The 19,758-nt window shown below is 38.8% G+C and overlaps 1 protein-coding gene across 3 annotated transcripts in view; it reads right to left on the bottom strand.

Annotated features, from left to right (window-relative positions):
* The window catches only part of AQR (aquarius intron-binding spliceosomal factor), a 110,518-nt gene that overhangs the window by 26,183 nt on the left and 64,577 nt on the right, over positions 1 to 19,758 (bottom strand). For all 3 annotated transcript variants that reach the window (XR_003681840.2, XM_024118476.2, XM_024118475.3), the window contains exons 25-28: positions 9,587 to 9,722; positions 7,460 to 7,669; positions 5,494 to 5,631; positions 1,505 to 1,576 (exon numbers count right to left, since the gene is read on the bottom strand). Coding sequence is in view for 2 of the 3 variants with exons in the window: in XM_024118476.2 (XP_023974244.1) it covers positions 1,505 to 1,576; positions 5,494 to 5,631; positions 7,460 to 7,669; positions 9,587 to 9,722 (556 nt within the window). In the remaining variant the exon portion in view is untranslated. The remainder of the gene's footprint in view (positions 1 to 1,504; positions 1,577 to 5,493; positions 5,632 to 7,459; positions 7,670 to 9,586; positions 9,723 to 19,758) is intronic.

The following is a 19,758-nucleotide window of genomic DNA, read 5'->3' as shown; positions in this document are numbered from 1 at the left end:
GCTTTAACAGCTTATTAATTCTTGCTCTTCCCCAGTTCCACAGAAAAGAATCTGGCAAATTTATAGAGCGACTTGTATGGGTACCATTGCTCTTGGCTGACAGTGTGTGGGGGAGGATGGAGGGATTGAGAGGCAAGCATGGAATTACCGTACTTTAATATGCAGGGTAACCCAAAGAGGTCTGGGAGACTTAGATCATAATTAGGCAAAGGGTGCACAGAAAGAAACAGATGCCCAAGCAGGGAAATGGAAAGATGTCAAAGTAAATACCTTGTATCACAATTATGCCAAGAGCCAGTTTGCGAACCCCCCAAAGCAGCAGAAATTATACCTTCTTTAACTTCCTACACTAATACGTCAGTTTCCTACTCTACCTGTCTCCTTGTTCCTTGTAACATATTCTGATAAAATACAAGTCCCAAATAACTTGGCTTTATAAAACAACTTTTGGAACACAATTTATCTATAAATTAGAGTAGCTTCTATTTTTCAATTAGGAATTCCACATTTTGTTTTTTATGCTCCATAGTAAAGACTAGTGTACAATAAGAAAACATTCTTTTTTTTTTTTTTTTTTTTTTTTTTTCGGTACACGGGCCTCACTGTTGTGGCCTCTTCCATTGAGGAGCACAGGCTGTGACGCGCAGGCTCAGCGGCCATGGCTCACGGGCCTAGCCACTCCGCGGCATGTGGGATCTTCCCGGACTGGGGCACAAACCTGTGTCCCCTGCATCGGCAGGCAGACTCTCAACCACTGCGCCACCAGGAAAGCCCAAGAAAACATTCTTAAACATCATCATTTATCTAAAAAATTTCAGGCACAAAATAAAGAAAAGCAATGTACCCAGGGATCAAAAACAATTCCAGAAACAACTCTAAATAAAAGAAATGAAAAAGGAGCTCATCTTCCCTCCACACTGCCTAACAATGTAATTTTCTTGATTAAAATTACTAAGTCTTTTCAAAACTTAGAGATAAACTATGAATTTTTAAATAGTGCTCCCAAACAATACAAACTACTCAATAACCAGTGAATAGATTAAAGGAAGTTTACATGTTTAAAATAGAATACCAAACATAATGAAGTTAAGGAGAACACATAATCATAGCAATTAGCACCCCCAAACTGTGTAGTTTTCTGATGCTACCCCCCAGAATTCTTAAAACTCTACTTTTTTTTTTAATAAATTTATTTTTGGCTGTGTTGGGTCTTCGTTGCTGCATGTGGGCTTTCTCTAGTTGCAGTTGCAGCAAGCAGGGGCTACTCTTCGTTGTGGTGCACGGGCTCCTCATTGCGGTGGCTTCTCTTGTTGCACAGCACGGGCTCTAGGCGCACGGGCTTCAGTAGTTGTGCCACACGGGCTTAGTTGCTCCGTGGAACGTGGGATCTTCCCAGACCAGGGCTCGAACCCGCGTCCCCTGCATTGGCAGGCGGATTCTTAACCACTGCGCCACCAGGGAAGCCCAAAACTCTACTTTCTTTGTCTCAATCTCAGTATCTTACCTGTAGAAGAAGAGGTATAAAAGTTTCTATCTCCAGAATCTGAGCAGCCTCTTCCATTAAAATGTTGTCATACTGAGAAAGGGAGAAAAAAAAAAAGCTTGTCAAAAAGAGAACTTGAAAGCTAAACAGCTACAACCATGACAGTAATAGGCATCCCAAAACCCCTCAAATAATTCAGATCAAAATAACAACAAATTATTCAAACAGAAAGTTCATGATCTTCTTTACCATTATCCTACCGCTTCTCCAATTCAAGTCTTTTTTTTTTTTTTTTTTTTTGTGGTATGCGGGCCTCCCCCTGCTGTGGCCTCTCCCGTTGCGGAGCACAGGCTCCGGACGCTCAGGTTCAGTGGCCATGGCTCACGGGCCCAGCCGCTCCGCGGCACGTGGGATCCTCCCAGACCGGGGCGCGAAACCGTGTCCCCTGCATCGGCAGGCGGATGCGCAACCACTGCGCCACCAGGGAAGCCCTCCAATTCAAGTCTTTAACGTTAAGGAAGTTCCCTAAACATACAGCTCTACACTAAGGAAGCCTCATTTATCATTTCTTGGATTGCGATTATCAATTTAGCTATTTTCAGTTCAGTTTTGAAGTTCTATATAAGCAAGAATCAACCTATGATTATATATGAGGTCATTTCCACTGGTATTCTTATCCTAGGTAGTATTTTGCAGTCATTTTTTTCCCTTATGAATCCTACTTGGCACTCAACTATCTCCTTTTGTTCCCCACCCCTGGCATTCAACCCATCACCAAAGCATGTCAATTTTACCTTCAAAACTCCCTCTAGAATCTATACATTTTTCTACATTTCTACTACCACCGCCACTCTAATCCAAGCTGCTACTCTGACTACTGCCAGCAATCTCTTTACTAGTCCCCCTCCTTCCTGTCTTGCCTCCCCTAAACCACTCATATAACAGTCATCACATCACGTCACCTGGTTTCTAACCCTTCATTGGTTTCCATCTGTCCTAGGAAAAAAGGACCATTAATGTGGACTGTAAGAGATGTGTTAACTAGGGCCTGTATTCAATCTGGCCCCTGCCTTCCTCTCATACTTTACATGTCACCTTCCTCCTTACTCACTAAGCTTCAACTACATTGACCTATTTCATTTTCTCAGAAATGGTAAAACCATTCATGCCTCAGGCCCTCTGAACATGCATGCTATTTTCTCTTCACTTTTTGTCTGCTCGGCTCTTTCTCATTTTTAAAGTATCAGCTTAAAACCCACTTTATCCAGGCCTTCTCTGACCTCTCAATCTAAAACGGGTTTCACAGTACTCTGTGCCTTTGTCTCATGGCACATCACAATTTATAATTCTATCTGTATATTTATGTACTTGTTTGATGCCTGAATCTTCCCTCTAGCCCAGGTTCCAGGAATGTTAGGCACTGCACATTTGTAAAATAATGAAAAATCAAGTCTTTCTCCAACCTAAGGAAATTTCATTATTTCTTTCATGTACCTCCTCTTCTATGTGCCCAATTTTCTTCTAGATTTATTCTCAACAGGTTTTATCTTTTCCCTTCCACTTCTAATTCTGATTGCTACTTATGATAGTATGATATCCTATTCCTTGTTTTGTTGGTAAAATACTTTCTTTGAGACTTTCACTAAGTACAATTAGAGTTCCTTTGTTCTCTATTTTCAAAGTTTTCTCCCCTTATTTTGTTTTCCAAGGAAGTGGAAGGTAGGGGGAGCATATTTGCTCTTAATACGTAACTAATTCTTTTAAACTAACTGTTCATATATCCTCTAATTTCTGTGCTACTCATTTTACCAAAATATGCTTATATTTGTTCAAGACTGGTAGCTGAGCTGGATTTCCACTGTACATGATAAAGTTAAGGTTCAGTTCTGCACTGTTTCTATCGAAACTACCTGAAAGTTTTAGGCATGTGGATGGGTGTCTTCTCTAGCTCTATCTAATGATAAATTTCCCTATTACAATGATTAATTAGGTCATCCTGATGGGAACCTAGGAGAAGGAGGGGTTCAAAAAGCCATGTTTTCTCAGAAGTTCCCACTTGGACTCTGAAGGTGATAGACACAATCTGGAAAACAGAGTGGGAGCAGCTCAAAGACGACAGCTTAAAGAGCCTCTTTCCTGAGAAATAATTCTGCAAATCTAATGTGATTTAACTTATAAAAACATATCTATAGATTCTGTTAAAAAGGAGATTTTAATCACAAAGCAAAATTATGACACAACTATACTGGGTGTTTTAAGGAAGGAAAAGAGTACATAAATGTGCTTGCATGTCTCCTTGGGGACAGCACAGAATCAAAACATATGCCTAATGGAAATTTAACATTCTTTATTGATATAAATGAAAGGACAAAGGAAATACTAGAAGAGTTGAAAGATTAATTAGAGAGCAACAGGGGAGTAGGGGACTGCCTTTTTTAACGTTAAGTAGAGCTCCAAAGTTTTTAAGCTCTTACATCAGATGCATGTGTTAGTTTGATAAAAATGAAACTTCAAAATTAAAAATATAAAAGATGTAAGGGATACTATCAGCACTCATGTTAACTATCTTTAGATGTATATAGCACAATGTAAGAAAATGATCAATGAAAATGTGATAAGCTACAAGTAATGTTTTGTAGAATATGCATGTGAACAGCTGCATGAAAGCATAAAATGCTCTATTTAGACTGCATCATTTCCCTGTATTATTAAACTGATATAATTTAATATCAATCCAAAGTATAGTTTATGTGTCAGCCCCAAGAAAAAAATATTTAGGTGAAAAATTCTCACTAATTTTCAAAAGGTAAGTTCACACCACTAGGTAAGTTCACACTACCTTTTAATAAATTATCATATTTGTCCTACCTTGCAACTGAGGAAACTTTCATCCAAGATAACAATAATTCTATCACCTTGAATTTATTTAGCACTTACCTTCCAGTGAGCTCATAACATTTAAAAATTGTCAGTTATTTTCATCAACAACAAATGCTTTTGCTAACTTTAAATTCAAACCAGTACACAAACACTATAAGTAATGACAGATAAAACAGTTGCAGAGAAGTTAAATGATGTGCATTAAAATCAGAGTTTAGTCAGTATCAATAGCAAAGTCACAAAGTGTCTGCAAATTCAAATTTACTGCTCAATTATTACATTCCATTTCAACTGAGTAACAAGTAACAGGCTGTCTTGCCCTTTAGCTCTCCAGTCCTTATCTTAAGATGAAGTCATTTAAATATCTCCTTTGACAGTATAAATAACTGTATTACACATCCTCACATAGACGGCTTTTTATTTACTGAATGAACAAATAACTGGGAGTGGATGTGTGCTTAAAAGGTAAACAAGCGTACGGATTTCTAATGGGTGAAAAACGTTGTCAAATATTTTTTTTTTTTTTTTTTTTTTTTTTTTTTTTTGCGGTACGCGGGCCTCTCACTGCTGCGGCCTCTCCCGCTGCGGAGCACAGGCTCCGGACGCGCAGGCCCAGCGGCCATGGCTCACGGGCCCAGCCGCCCCGCGGCACGTGGGATCCTCCCGGACCGGGGCGCGAACCCGGTTCCCCTGCGTCGGCAGGCGGACGCGCAACCACTGCGCCACCAGGGAAGCCCCCAAATATTATTTGTATAAAGCTTTTACTTCTGTTTGGAGATTTTTTTTAACGTATGAAAATAAATTAATGTACCTTAACAAGTATTATAAGTTAGTTAGACAATCATATGGTTATAGTGTTACTTAAAGGACATATGTCTGATAACTAAATTTAGAAAAATTAGATTTAGAGTTTACTAATCATATAAACATGGGAGGTTATCATCACTTTTAAAAGAGACATTTAAATGTAATCATAAATGCAAACTTCAGTAAGAAGCAGATGTCCAAGGGAAATGGCCTAGGGAAGGGAAGGGAAGGGGAAGGGAGGGAAGGGAGAGGGAGGGGGAGGGGGAGGGAAGAGAACTAACAGCTGCATAGATGAATTAAGGAACTAAAATATAAGTCTTTACCTTGAAGCCTAACTTGACTAAATCATGTCGTTTTAAGGCAGCATGAGTACAGGTCATAGCAATGATTTTGGCTTCTTTCACCAAAAGGTATTTAGATCTGTCTAGTCCACTTCGAAGCAGTTCGGAGGCTCTAAACTCCTATGGAAGTGGGGGAACAATGAGATACTATTTTAGGAAAATAAACAGTTCATGCATACATTCATACAATCCAGTTTATGAGACAATATGAGAAATTAATATAAATATCTCATAAACTAAGCCTAAAGATTCGTAATTCTGTCCATGATTAACAAGGTACTAATTGAGTTCAAATAATAACTGACAGTCAAGCTACAATTTGGACTGTTTTTTTTTTGGTATAAGATAAAATATTTACAGTATCAACAAAAATACTGAATAAAATATCAATCACCATTGTGTCTATATTACTCAAGGTCTCTCCAGGAAAACAGAAACTACTTCAAGCATTCATAACAAAGGGAATTTATTGCAGGGAGCTTGTTATACAGGTGATGGAGGAGCAGAAAAGCCAACCAGGGAATGGAGAAGTAACCCAGAGACTGGCAACAGCAGGAAATTATGACCATTCCTAGGCTAGGAAGGATAATGAGGAAGGAAGTGTTATCAGAGCCCAGAAACTGGGGTACCAGAATAAGCTGGAACTGCGGTGGGCCAGGCCAGCAGAAACTGGAACCATGGAAGAGATGAAACCTCAGGCCGAGAGAGCTGGTGCAGAAATATCCTGGCTTCTCTCTTTATTCTATTTTTGCCACATTTCTCATTGGCTAAACCCAGACAAAAGTCAGCTGACATGAGAGGCTGGGAAATTAAAACTCCAAGGACCAGTCTCAGCCCTGACTGTGGCAGAGGATCCCCCATAGAGGAGAGGAGGGGAATGGACAACAGATGGATGTGAGGAGCAAACAAGCCCTTGCAGAGTACCTAATATCAAGTTTTATCACATCGGAACATTATATCATACTTACTTCAGACTTTTAAACATTTTTTTTTGTTTTTTTAAAAATAATTAAAGCATCACAGGTACAGGTGGAGGTACCCTGTATATATCCTTCTTCCCACTCTCTCCCCAGACAGCTATTATAAATTATATGTTTTTATCCTTTTACATTCTATTTGTGTAATCATAAACATACTATAATACTGTTTTGCAGGTTTTAAAATTTTATTTATCATTATCATACTACATATATACTACATATGTATATACATTATATAATTATTATTCTGTACCTACCATCCATCCATTTTTATCCACCTACTCACACCATACGTCAGTGTTTACTGAACATCTATTACGTGCCAGATATTGTTGTAGGAAGTAGGGATAAAATCATATCTAAAAGGTACAAAGACTTTAAAAAAGACACAGTCTTTGCCCTTTTTATCTGAAGTAATCCTAAACGTTCTTACTGAGGAATCTGAGCCTGAATGCAATCCTTTTACAGCACTGCTGTAGTCTTCCAATGATGTTTCCAATAAGGAATGAGAAAACTATGAAGCATCCCAGGGCTCCCTGGGTTCCAAACATATTCTTCTCTGTCCCCTTTATATAGTGGTGATTCTTATTTCACCTTAATAATCAGGAACAGTCATCCTGGCTAACATAGCAACCTCATTTTTTTTTTTTTTACAGATCAAAGGCATAAAGAACTTAGAATGGCCAAATTCCAAATCAAAGAACCATTGTTAAATCTCCTAATGAAAGCATTCCTTTCTTAAATACTAAGACTTTCACACCAGAAAAGCCAGAAAAATGGGGATTCAATTCATATCTTAATTTTTACTTATTTCTTCAACTAGAAAAATAAATGCTTCCAATAATCTCACTTGAAAGTAATAATCTGGTTTGCTAGATTTGAATATTCCACTTACTACATTTAAAAAAAAACAACAAACTAAGCTTAAAACCTTTAAAGGAAAGTTAAAAGAACTTGAGAACCCTTACCTCAAGCTGAGTAAAGATTTTCTTAATATGCCTGAAACATCCTTCAGCAATTTCCATGTCTTCTTCATAAGATCGGCCTTTAAAAATGGGCTGAGGGGCATTTGCAAAGTACTCATGAAAAGGGAAGAAAGTGGAGACTTCAGTAACATCTGGCAACGTGTTACCTTTATTTTTCACTTTGCTGATATACTCTTCCCAACGAGACATTACCTGTAAGAAAAAAAGAGACTTGAGGTTAAATTTGCCAGCTCTTATGTTTTAAATAATAAAATAAAAAACGAATTGAGTAAAAATAAGATTTGGTAGGTAAAAGAAAAGGAAAAGGAAAAGAAAAGCAACCTTTGACCCAACAGGACTATTTCTTATCCAAGTCACTGATAGACTGCCCTTCTTTTATAAAAGTAACCTTTAAGACTGTAGGAAAAAAACCTCTTTGATAAAAAATGTACAGATGGGATGGGAAAGAACCTCAGGATCATCTCATGGGACTTTTATCTCAGACATTTCAGATTTTCTATGCATATTCAAAACAATTTATGATTGATGATCAAAAAAAAAAAACAAACCTCTCTGGACAAAGAAATTCCTCATTTGTTCACTATCTCAGTTTCTCTCCATATATGGTTAAGTTCAGCTCTAGTAGCTTTTTAATCAATTTGGCACTTATCAACCCTTCTCCTAGACCTTCATAATTTTTCCAATTCTCTTTAGTATACTTATAAAGAACTTCTGGTTAAGCTGCGTATATATTTGAAAGCTCATTTTATGACTTTTGTGACATAGGTAGTTCAATTACCTCCTGCTATAAATGTTAACTATGGCTCTACTCAGTTCCTACTTAATCTCCATTTTTGTAATTTTCTCAATTTTTCTGTTATAATTTCAGTGTTTCTCAAAGTGTGGTCCTTAGGCAGAATATGTGAAAAGCTAAATAAAAATGTAGATATCTGGATGCCACACCTTACTAAAACAAAGTCTCTGGGGACAGAGCTTGAGAATTCCCTTTTTAAACAACTTTCCCCATGTGATTATTGTGTGTTCAAAATTGTGAGGCCTTGTGAGGACTCAAGTTCATATTTCTCAAATTTATTACTTAAGGTTCTATAATTTATATATTATTTCTATTACTTTTAAAACTAATTTTCACTGAGAGCCTAGTGATTTTTATTTTGTGACAAACATGTATTTAAGCATGATCTTTACTCCATTATTGAAAGTTCTTAACAGTCTGAGTCTAATGCAGACAACTATGCAAGATCATGCATATGTCCTGTGTTTCACAAGGAGCCATGAAATTAGCTCATTCTGAATGGACTCAACTGGTTTATCTGCTTATAATGAGCATGAACTCTTTTTTTAAATATACATTTTACAATTTCAGTGTTATGATTTATACCTAAAACATACAAATAGCATTAGAACAAAGAGAACAAATACAGTTATACAAAAATCTTCATTATTTATGTTTAATCCATTTAAAATTATTAGTAAACCAGTTGACTTTTAAAGTTTATTTTTATTTATTTTATTTGGCTTTACATTTCTCATTAATTTTCACACTCCCAAACAAAAGCAAAAACATGCCTCTAAATTGAAGTCAAAGAATTTTTAACTTAAACTCCTACTTTGAAATTAATTCTAAAACAAAATGTACTTCTAGAAATTTAAAAAGAAAGTATGTTTCTCTTCATTACCTGATTAATATGCATAGCAAAAGCAAGTTAAAGAACTGTATTTGTTACCACTGGGTAGCTAGACTGTTTGGTTATAGTTCTGTAGTAATGGAAAAAAATGAAAACAAAACAAAAAAGAGAGAGAGAGAGAGAGAGAGAGAGAGACTAGAAACTTTGTCAATAGCAAGATAAAAAAAAGAAAAAAGATTTTAAAGTAGCAACATTGGCCTTTCACTGAATGAGTCATCAAGCAAAGTTATTTAGTGAAGAAAAGTGAAGATAATAGAAAATACAAACATTTAACACTCAAAAATATAGCTTTGGCAATAGCATATATTTTCATCTTCTCAACAAAAAAGTAAGCTTTCAAGAAAGGATCTCCAGAACCCATCCCAGTTTCCAAGTGAAGACCATATTACAATAAAGTATGATTTTAAAACCCTTAATCTCTTACCTGATATAAGAAGAAATAGCCTGCAGTTTCACAAGTATATGAAGCATCTCCTGGAACCCCTAGACTCTTCTGCAATCGTTTGACTTCTTCTAAAAGTTCTATTCTTCGAGCTAGGACATAATTAACTCTTCCATACCTAAAAATTTCAATTAAGCAAAAAGGCAAAATTACATAATGAAGAGACTTGCAAGGAAACTGTCAGAAAATATTTAAGAAAATCATAATAGAAACGATAAATGGCCAAAGAGAAAAAACGAATGGTAGAAAACATAAGTTTATATTTACTATAAGTAACAGTTCTTGAGTTATTTTATACTAAAGCTACTTAAAATGTACCCTATGGATCAGGGCTGATCTGCAAATGTGTTAGTGGTCTGTGAGACAGGAAAATCAACTACATTACTAAACACACCTCTAGTTCGGCTTTTTTTTTTTTTTCTTCATAAAAAGACCTTCACGGGGCTTCCCTGGTGGCGCAGTGGTTGAGAGTCCGCCTGCCAATACAGGCGACACGGGTTCGTGCCCCGGTCCGGGAAGATCCTACATGCCGCGGAGCGGCTGGGCCTGTGAGCCATGGCCGCTGAGCCTGCACGTTCGGAGCCTGTGCTCCGCGACGGGAGAGGCTACAACAGTGAGAGGCCCGCGTACCGCAAAAAAAAAAAAAAAAAAGACCTTCACAATAAAAGAAACACTGCAGTGCATTCAGGTGCTAGTTCATCTCATAACAGACCAGAATATAGTTTACAGATTGTCTACTCTGAATAGCACTATCATAAAAGTAGATTAGCTCTAAAGGTTTTGAAAAGTAATTTTAAAATTTATTTGATCATTCTTTGGCATAGAGCATGGAGCTTGGCATCTGGACCAAGTATGTTCATAAATGTTTGCTGAATGAGTAAGAAAACTAAAATTTGGAGAGTACCCGGCCCAGAGATAGGTAGTTAAGACAAAAAGTGGAACCAGAATTGGATCCCAAAGCCTATGTATACTCTTTCCACCATAAAAAGTGCCTCCTTCAAACCTTTAACACTAATTAAAAAAAAAAAGCAACATACAATGGAATTCTATGTAATATTTGCTCAATTATTCTATAGATCTAAAACTATACTAAAAAAAGTCTACTAATTAATTTTAAAAAGCGAGGTACAGGAACACCTCATTTTATTGTGCTTCATTTTATTGCACTTTGCAGATACTGCATTTTTTACAGTTGAAGATTTGTGGTAACCCTGCATTGAGCAAGTCAATCAGTGCTGTTTTTTCCAACAGCATTTGCTAACTTCATGTCTTTGTGTTACATTTTGGAAATTCTTGAACTGTTTCAAACATTTTCATTATTATTACATTTGCTATCTGTGATATGTAATCTTTGATATTACTATTGTAATTGTTTTGGGGTGCCACAAACCATGACCATGCAAGATGGCAAACTTAACCGATAAATGTTGTGTGTGTGTTCTGATGTGCTCCATCAATTGGCCATTCCCCCGTCTTTCTCCCTCTCCTCAGGCCTCCTTATTCCCTGAGACAGAACAATATTGAAGTTAAGGCCAATTAATAACCCTACAATGGCCTCTCAGTGTTCAGTTGCATGTCTCACTTCAAAGCAAAAGCTAGAAATGATTAAGGTTAGGGAGGAAAGCATGTTGAAAGCTGAGACAGGCCAAAAGCTAGGTCTCTTGCACCAAACAGTTAGTGAAGTTGTGAACGCAAAGGAAAAGTTCTTGAAGGGAATTAAAAGTGCTATTCCAGGGACTTCCCTGGTGGCACAGTGGTTAAAACTCCGCCTGCCAATGCAGGGGACGCATGTTCGATCCCTGGTCCGGGAAGATCCCACGTGCCGCGAAGCAACCAAGCCTGTGCACTACAACTACTGAGCCTGTGCTCTAGGGCCCATGAGCCACAACTACTGAGCCCACGTGCCACAACTACTGAAGCCCGCGCACCTAGAGTCCATGCTCCACAATAAGAGAAGCCACTGCAATGAGAAGCCTGCGCACCACAATGAAGAGTAGCCCCCTGCTCGCCTCATCTAGAGAAAGCCCGCACGTAGCAACAAAGACCCAACACAGCCAAAAATTAAAAAAAAAAAAAAAAAAATTAATTAATTAAAAAAAGTGTTACTCCAGTGAACACACGAATGATAAGAAAGTAAAACAGCCTTACTGTTGATATGAACAAAGCTTTAGTGGTTTGGACAGAAGATCAAACTAGCCACAACATTCTCTTAAGCCAAAGCTTAATCCAGACAAAGCAAGGCCATAACTCACTCTCTTTAATTCTAGTAAGGTTGAGATAGGTGAGGGAGCAGAAGAGTTTGAATCTAGCCAAGGTTGGTTCACGAGGTTTTAGGAAAGAACCTGCCTCCAAAACGTAAAAGTGCAGCATGAAGCAGCAAGTGCTGATGTAGAAGCTGCAGCAAGTTATACAAAAGATCTAGCTGTGATAATGAAGGTGGCTACACTAAACAACAGATTTTCAGTGTAGAAAAAATACAGCCTTTTATTGGAAGAAGATGCCATCTAGGAGTTCCATAGCTAGAGAGGAGAAGTCCGTGCGCGTCTTCAAAGGTTCAATGGACAGGCTGACTCTCTTGTTAGGGGCTAATGCTGCTGGTGACTCTAAGTTGAAGCCAATGCTCATTCACCATTCCAGAAATCCTAGGGCCCTTAAGACTTATGCTAAATCTATTCTGCTTGCGCTCTGTTAATGGAACAAAGCCTGGATGACAGCACATCTGTTTACAGAATGGTTTACTGAATATTTTAAGCCCACTGTTTGCACCTACTGCTCAGGAAAATGATTCCTTTCAAAATATTACTGCTCATCGACAATGCACCTGGTACCCAAGAACTCTGAAGGAGATGTACAATGAGATTCATGTTGTTTTCAGGCCTGCTAACACAACATCTGTTCTGCAGTCCATGCATCAAGGAGTCATTCGACTTTCAAGTCTTATTATTTAAGAAATACATTTTGTAAGACTATAGCTGCCATAGACAGTGATTCCTCTGATGGTTCTGGGAAAAGTAAACTGAAAACCTTCTGGAAAGGATTCACCATTTTAGATGCCATTACAGACATTCGTGATTCACTGGAAGAGGTCAAAATATCAAAATTAACAGGAGTTTGGAAGAAGTTGATCCTAACCCTCCTGGATGACTTTCAGGGGATTAAGACTTCAGTGGAGGAAAAAAAACTGTAGTTGTGGTAGAAGTAGCAAGAGAACTAGAATCAGAAGTAGAACCTGAAGATGGGACTGAATTGCCTCAATCTCAAGATAACACTTTAGCAGATGAGGAGTTGCCTCTTATGGGAGAGCAAAGAAAGAAGTTTCTTGAGATGGAATCTATTCCTGGTGAAGATGACATGAAGACTGTTGAAATAACCACAAAGGATTTAGAATATTACATAAATTTAGTTGACAAAGTAGCAGGAGAGTTTGGTAGGATTTACTCTAATTTTGAAAGAAGTTCTATTGTGGGTAAAATACTACCAAGCAGCATTGCCTGCTACAGAGAAATCAAGATTCAATACACATGGCAAACTTCATTGCTGTCTCATTTTAGTTAAGTTGCCATAGCACCCCCCCACCTTCAGCAACCACCACCCTGATCAGTCAGCAGCTATCAACGTTGAGGCAAGACCCTCACCAGCAAAGATTACAGCCTGTTGAAGGCTCAGATGATGCCTAGCATTTTTTAGTAATAAAGTATTTTTTAACTAAGCCATGTACATTGTTTTTTTAGACATAATGCTATTGCATGCTTAGTAGACTATAGTATAGTGTAAACAATACTTTTATATGCACTGGGAAGCCAAAAAATCCTTGTGACTCGCTTTATTGTGATATGCACTTGATTATGATGGTCTGGAACTGAATCTGCAAAGTCTCTGCGGTATGCCTGTACACGACTATAAATAATAGCATAGTTACAGATGATTATTGAAAAAGAGACTAATAAAAACTTGTTTGGGAGAAGTAGCATTATGAGTGATCACTCCCTCTCTGCTATCTTACTAGATACAAAAATTTTTGTTTAGGGAAAGTGATATTAATTTTATTGTGAAACAATATTCACTATTTTTCTTTTTAATTATGACAAAGAGAGAAATATGAAATAAATGCACAATCAAACAAGCACACACATTATTAACAAGATCTGGAGCTTGACTTGCCTATCAGAAAGCAAAAAGTACTTTTTTCCTGAGAAACATGGTAGTACCGGAAATCATTTTTAAAATTCTGCTGCTTTTCTATTACAATAGCTTTAAATACCAGAAATTGGACTGCACCACACTTATAATTACACTATTTAGCATTCCATGAGCACCCATACATTCAATGAATTATGGATCGGTAGATTTTAGAGTTGAGCCCACTTGTGTAAGTTAGGTTTAATAAAAAGAAATACCCATGGGAAGAACTCAGGGAAGCATTACAAGCTGATCCAAAATTAAGAATCTACAGCCCTAAATAAATTGTGTGTTGATCTTGCCCTCTGAATTTTCAGAAGCTAAAATACTTTGGGAGGGGGACCTTCAAGATGGCAGAGAAGTAAGACGTGGAAATCACCTTCCTCCCCACAAATACATCAAAGATACATCTACATGTGGAACAACTCCTACAGAATACCTTCTGAACGCTGGCAGAAGAACTCAGACCTCCCAAAAGGCAAGAAAATACCCACATACCTGGGTAGGGCACAAGAAAAAAGGAAAAACAGAGACAAAAGAATAGGGACAGGACCTGCACCTCTGGGAGAGAGCTGTGGAGTAGGAAAAGTTTCCACACACTAGGAAGCCCCTTCACTGGCAGAGATGGCATGTGGCGGGGGGGAAGCTTCGGAGTCACGGAGGAGAGCGCAGAAACGGGTGCAGAGGGCAAAGCGGACAGATTCCTGCACAGAGGATCAGTGCCGACCAGCACTCACCAGCCTGAGAGGCTTGTCTGCTCACCCACTGGGGCAGGTGGGGGCTGGGAGCTGAGGCTCGGGCTTTGGTCGGATCCCAGGGAGACGACTGGGGTTGGCGGCGTGAACACAGCCTGAAGGGGGCTAGTGCACCACGGCTAGCTGGGAGGGAGTCCGGCAATACGTCTGGAGCTGCCGAAGAGGCAAGAGGCCACTGTTTCGGGGTGCGAGAGGAGAGGGGATTCAGAGCACCACCTAAACGAGCTCCAGAAACAGGTGTGAGCCGCGGCTATCAGCACAGACACCAGAGATGGGCATGAAACGCTAAGAGTGCTCCTGCAGACACCAAGAAGCCTGTGTGCGAGCACACGTCACTAGTCACATCCGCCTCCCCCTCCCAACCCCCGGGAGCCTGTGCAGCCCACCAATGCCAGGGTCCCGTGATCCAGGGACAACTTCCCCGGGGAGACCACATGGCACATCCAGGCTGCTGCAACGTCACGCCAGCCTCTGCGGCCTCAGGCTCACCCCATATTCCAGTTATAACTAGCACACCTCTCCCTCCCCCCAGACTGAATAAGCAAGAGCCCCCTAATCAGCCACTGCTTTAACCCCCTCCTGTCTGGGCGGTGAACAGATGCCTGAGGGCAACCTACATGCTGAGGTGGGCCAAAATTAAAGCTGAACCCCAAGAGCTGTGTAAACAAAGAGAAAGGAAAACTTCTCCATGAAGCCTCAGGAGCAGCAGATTAAATCCCCACAATCAACTTGGTGTACCCTACCTCTCCAGAATACCTGAATAGACAACGAATCGTCCCAAAATTGTGGCGGTGGACTTTGGGAGCAACTGTAGACTTGGGATTTGCTGTCTGCGACTGATTTGTTTCTGATTTTTATGTTTATCTTAGTCTAGTGTTTAGTGCTTGTTATCATTAGTGGATTTGTTTCCTGGTTTGGTTGCTCTCTTTTTAAATTTTTATTATTTTCTTTATTTTAATAACTTTAAAAAATATATTTATTTATTTATTTTTTCTTTCCTTCTTTCTTTCTTTTTTTCTCCCTTTTATTCTGAGCCATGTGGCTGACAGGGCCTTGGTGCTCCAGCCTGATGTCAGGCCTGAGCCTCTGAGGTGGGAGAGCCGAGATCAGGACATTGAACCACCAGAGGCCTCCCAGCCCCATGTAATGTCAATCGGCAAGAGTTCTCCCACAGATCTCCATCTCAATGCTAACACCCAGCTCCACCCAACAGCCAGCGAACTCCAGGGCTGGACGCCCCATACCAAACAACTAGCAAAAAAGGAACACAACCCCACACATTAGCAGAAAGGCTGCCTAAACTCAAACTAAGTTCATAGACACCCCAAAACACACCAATGGACACGGCCCTGCCATCCAGAAAGACAAAATCCAGCCCCATGCACCAGAACATAGGCACCAGACCCCTCCACAAGCCACTGAACCAACCTCAGCCACCGGGGGCAGACACCAAAAACAACAGGAACTATGAACCTGCAGCCTGTGAAAAGGAGACCCCAAACACAGTAAGTTAAACAAAATGAGAAGACAGAGAAATATGCAGCAGATGAAGCAGCAAGGTAAAAACCCATCAGACCAAATAAATGAAGTGGAAATAGGCAGTCTACCTGAAAAAGAATTCAGAGTAATGATAGTAAAGATGATCCAAAATCTTGGAAACAGAATGGAGAAAATACAGGAAACGTTTAACAAGCACCTAGAAAAACTAAAGAGCAAAGAAACAATGATGAACAGCACAATAAATGAAATTAAAAATTCTCTAGAAGGGGGCTTCCCTGGTGGCGCATTGGTTGAGAGTCCACCTGTCGATGCAGGGGACACAGGTTTGTGCCCCAGTCTGGAAAGATCCCACATGCCGCGGAGCAGCTGCGCCCGTGAGCCATGGCTGCTGAGCCTGCGTGTCTGGAGCCTGTGCTCCGCAACGGGAGAGGCCACAACAGACAGGCCCACGTACCGCAAAAAAAAAAAAAAATTCTCTAGAAGGAATCAATAGCAGAATAACAGGTAGAAGAATGGATAAGTGACCTGGAAGATAAAATAATGCAAATAACTACCACAGAGCAGAATAAAGAAAGAATGAAAAGAATTGAGGACAGTCTCAGAGACCTCTGGGACAACATTAGAAGCAACAACATTCGAATTATATGCATCCCAGAAGAAGAAGACAAAAAGAAAGGGCCTGAGAAAATATTTGAAGAGATTATAGTTGAAAATTTCCCTAACATGGGAAAGGAAAAAGTCAAGTCCAGGAAGCACAGAGAGTCCCATACAGGATAAATCCCAGGAGAAACATGCCAAGACACATATTAATCAAACTATCAAAAACTAAATACTAAGAAAAAAATATTAAAAGCACCAAGGGAAAAGCAACAAATAACATACAAGGGAATCCCCATAAAGGTTAACAGCTGATCTTTCAGCAGAAACTCTGCAAACCAGAAGGGAGTGGCAGGACATATTTAAAGTGATGAGAGGGAAAAACCTACAACCAAGATTACTCTACCCAGCAAGGATCTCATTCAGATTCAATGCAGAAATTAAAACCTTTACAGACAAGCAAAAGCCAAGAGAATTCAGCACCGCCAAACCAGCCTTACAACAAACACTAAAGGAACTTCTCCAGGCAGGAAACACCTTTAAAGACTATTACAAGAGACAAAGAAGGACACTACATAATGATCAAGGGATCAATCCAAGAAGATAACAATTGTAAATATTTATGCACCCAACACAGGAGCTCCTTAATACATAAGGCAAATGCGAACAGCCATTAAAGGGGAAATCGACAGTAACACAATAAAAGTAGGAGACTTTAACACCCCACTTTTCACCAGTGCACAGATCATCCAAAATGAAAACAAACAAGGAAACACAAGGTTTAAAGGACACATTAAACAAGATGGACTTAACTGATATTTATAGGACATTCCATCCAAAAACAACAGAATACACTTTCTTCTCAAGTGTTTATGGAACATTCTCCAGGATAGACCATATCTTGCATCACAAATCAAGCCTTGGTAAATTGAAGAAAACTGAAATTGTATCAAGTATCTTGTCTGACACAATGCTATGAGACCAGATATCAATTACAGGAAAAAAACTGTAAAAACTACAAACACAGAGAGGCTAAACAATACACTACTAAATAACCAAGAGATCACTGAAGAAAACAAAGTGGAAATCAAAAAATACCTAGAAACAAATGACAATGAAAACACAATGACCCAAAACCTATGGGATGCAGCAAAAGCAGTTCTAAGAGGTAAGTTTATAGCAATACAATCCCACCTCAAGAAACATCTCAAATAAACAACCTAACTTTACACCTAAAGCAATTAGAGAAAGAACAAAAAACCCCCAAAGTTAGCAGAATGAAAGAAATCATAAAGATCAGAAGTAACTGAAAAAGAAATGAAGGAAACAATAGCAAAGATCAATAAAACTAAAAGCTGGTTCTTTGGGAAGATAAAAAAAAATTGATAAACCATTAGCCAGACTCATGAAGAAAAAAAGGGAGAAGACTCAAATCAACAGAATTAAAAATGAAAAAGGAGAAGTAACAACTGATACTGCAGAAATACAAAGGATCATGAGCGATTACTACAAGCCACTATATGCCAGTAAAATGGACAACTTGGAAGAAATGGACAAATTCTTAGAAAAGCACAACCTTCTGAGACTGACCCAGGAAGAAATAGAAAATATAAACAGACCAATCACAAGCACTGAAATTGAAACTGTGATTAAAAATCTTCCAACAAACAAAAGCCCAGGACCAGATGGTTTCACAGGTGAATTCTATCAAACATTTAGAGAAGAGCTAACACCTATCCTTCTCAAACTCTTCCAAAAATATAGCAGAGGGAGGAACACTCCAAAAGTCATTCTATGAGGCCACCATCACCCTGATACCAAATCCAGACAAAGATTTCACAAAAAAAGAAAACTACAGGCCAGTATCATTGATGAACATAGATGCAAAAATCCTCAACAAAATACTAGCAAACAGAATCCAACAGCACAGTAAAAGGATCATACACCATGATCAAGTGGGGTTTACCCCAGGAATTCAATCCCAGGAATGCAAGGATACTTCAATATACACAAATCAAACAATGTGATACACCATAATAACAAATTGAAGGATAAAAATCATATGATAATCTCAGTAGATGCAGAAAAGGCTTTTGACAAAATTCAACACCCATTTATGATAAAAACTCTCCAGAAAGGAGGCAGAGAGGGAACCTACCTCAACATAATAAAGTCCATATATGACAAGCCCACAGCCAACATCATTCTCAATGGTGAAAAACTGAAACCATTTACACTAAGATCAGGAACAAGACAAGGTTGCCCACTCTTACCACTATTATTTAACATAGTTTTGGAAGTTTTAGCCATAGCAATCAGAGAAGAAAAAGAAATAAAAGGAATCCAAATTGGAAAGGAAGAAGTAAAGCTGTCACTGTTGGCAGATGACATGATACTATACATAGAGAATCCTAAAGATGCTACCAGAAAACTACTAGAGCTAATCAAAGAATTTGGTACAGTAGCAGGGTAAAAATTAATGCACAGGAATCTCTTGCATTCTTACACACTAATGATGAAAAATCGGAAAGACAAATTAAGGAAACACTCCCATTTACCACTGCAACAAAATGAATAACATACCTAGGAATAAACCAACCTAAGGAGGTTATATAAAAGACCTATACTCAGAAAACTATAAGACACTGATGAAATAAATCAAAGATGACACAAACATATGGAGAGACATACCATGTTCTAAAACGGAGCTGGAGGAATCAGGCTCCCTGACTTCAGACTACACTACAAACCTACAGTAATCAAGAAAGTACGGTACTGGCACAAAAACAGAAATACAGATCAATCGAACAGGATAGAAAGCCCAGAGATAAACTCACACACATATGGTCCCCTTATCTTTGATAAAGGAGGCAAGAATATACAATGGAGAATAGACAACCTCTTCAATAGTGGTGCTGGGAAAACTGGACAGCTACATGTGAAAGCATGAAATTAGAACAATTCCTAACACCATACACAAAAGTAAACTCAAAATGAATTAAAGACCTAAATGTAAGGCCAGACACTATAAAACTCTTAGAGGAAAACATAGGCAGAACACTCTATGACATAAATCATAGCAAGACCCTTTTTGACCCACCTCCTAGAGAAATGGAAATAAAA

Source organism: Physeter macrocephalus, chromosome 11 (assembly GCF_002837175.3).
Source record: "Physeter macrocephalus isolate SW-GA chromosome 11, ASM283717v5, whole genome shotgun sequence".
In the NCBI taxonomy this organism is placed as follows: Eukaryota; Metazoa; Chordata; class Mammalia; order Artiodactyla; family Physeteridae; genus Physeter; species Physeter macrocephalus.
This window is presented reverse-complemented; position numbering and strand designations above follow the sequence as displayed.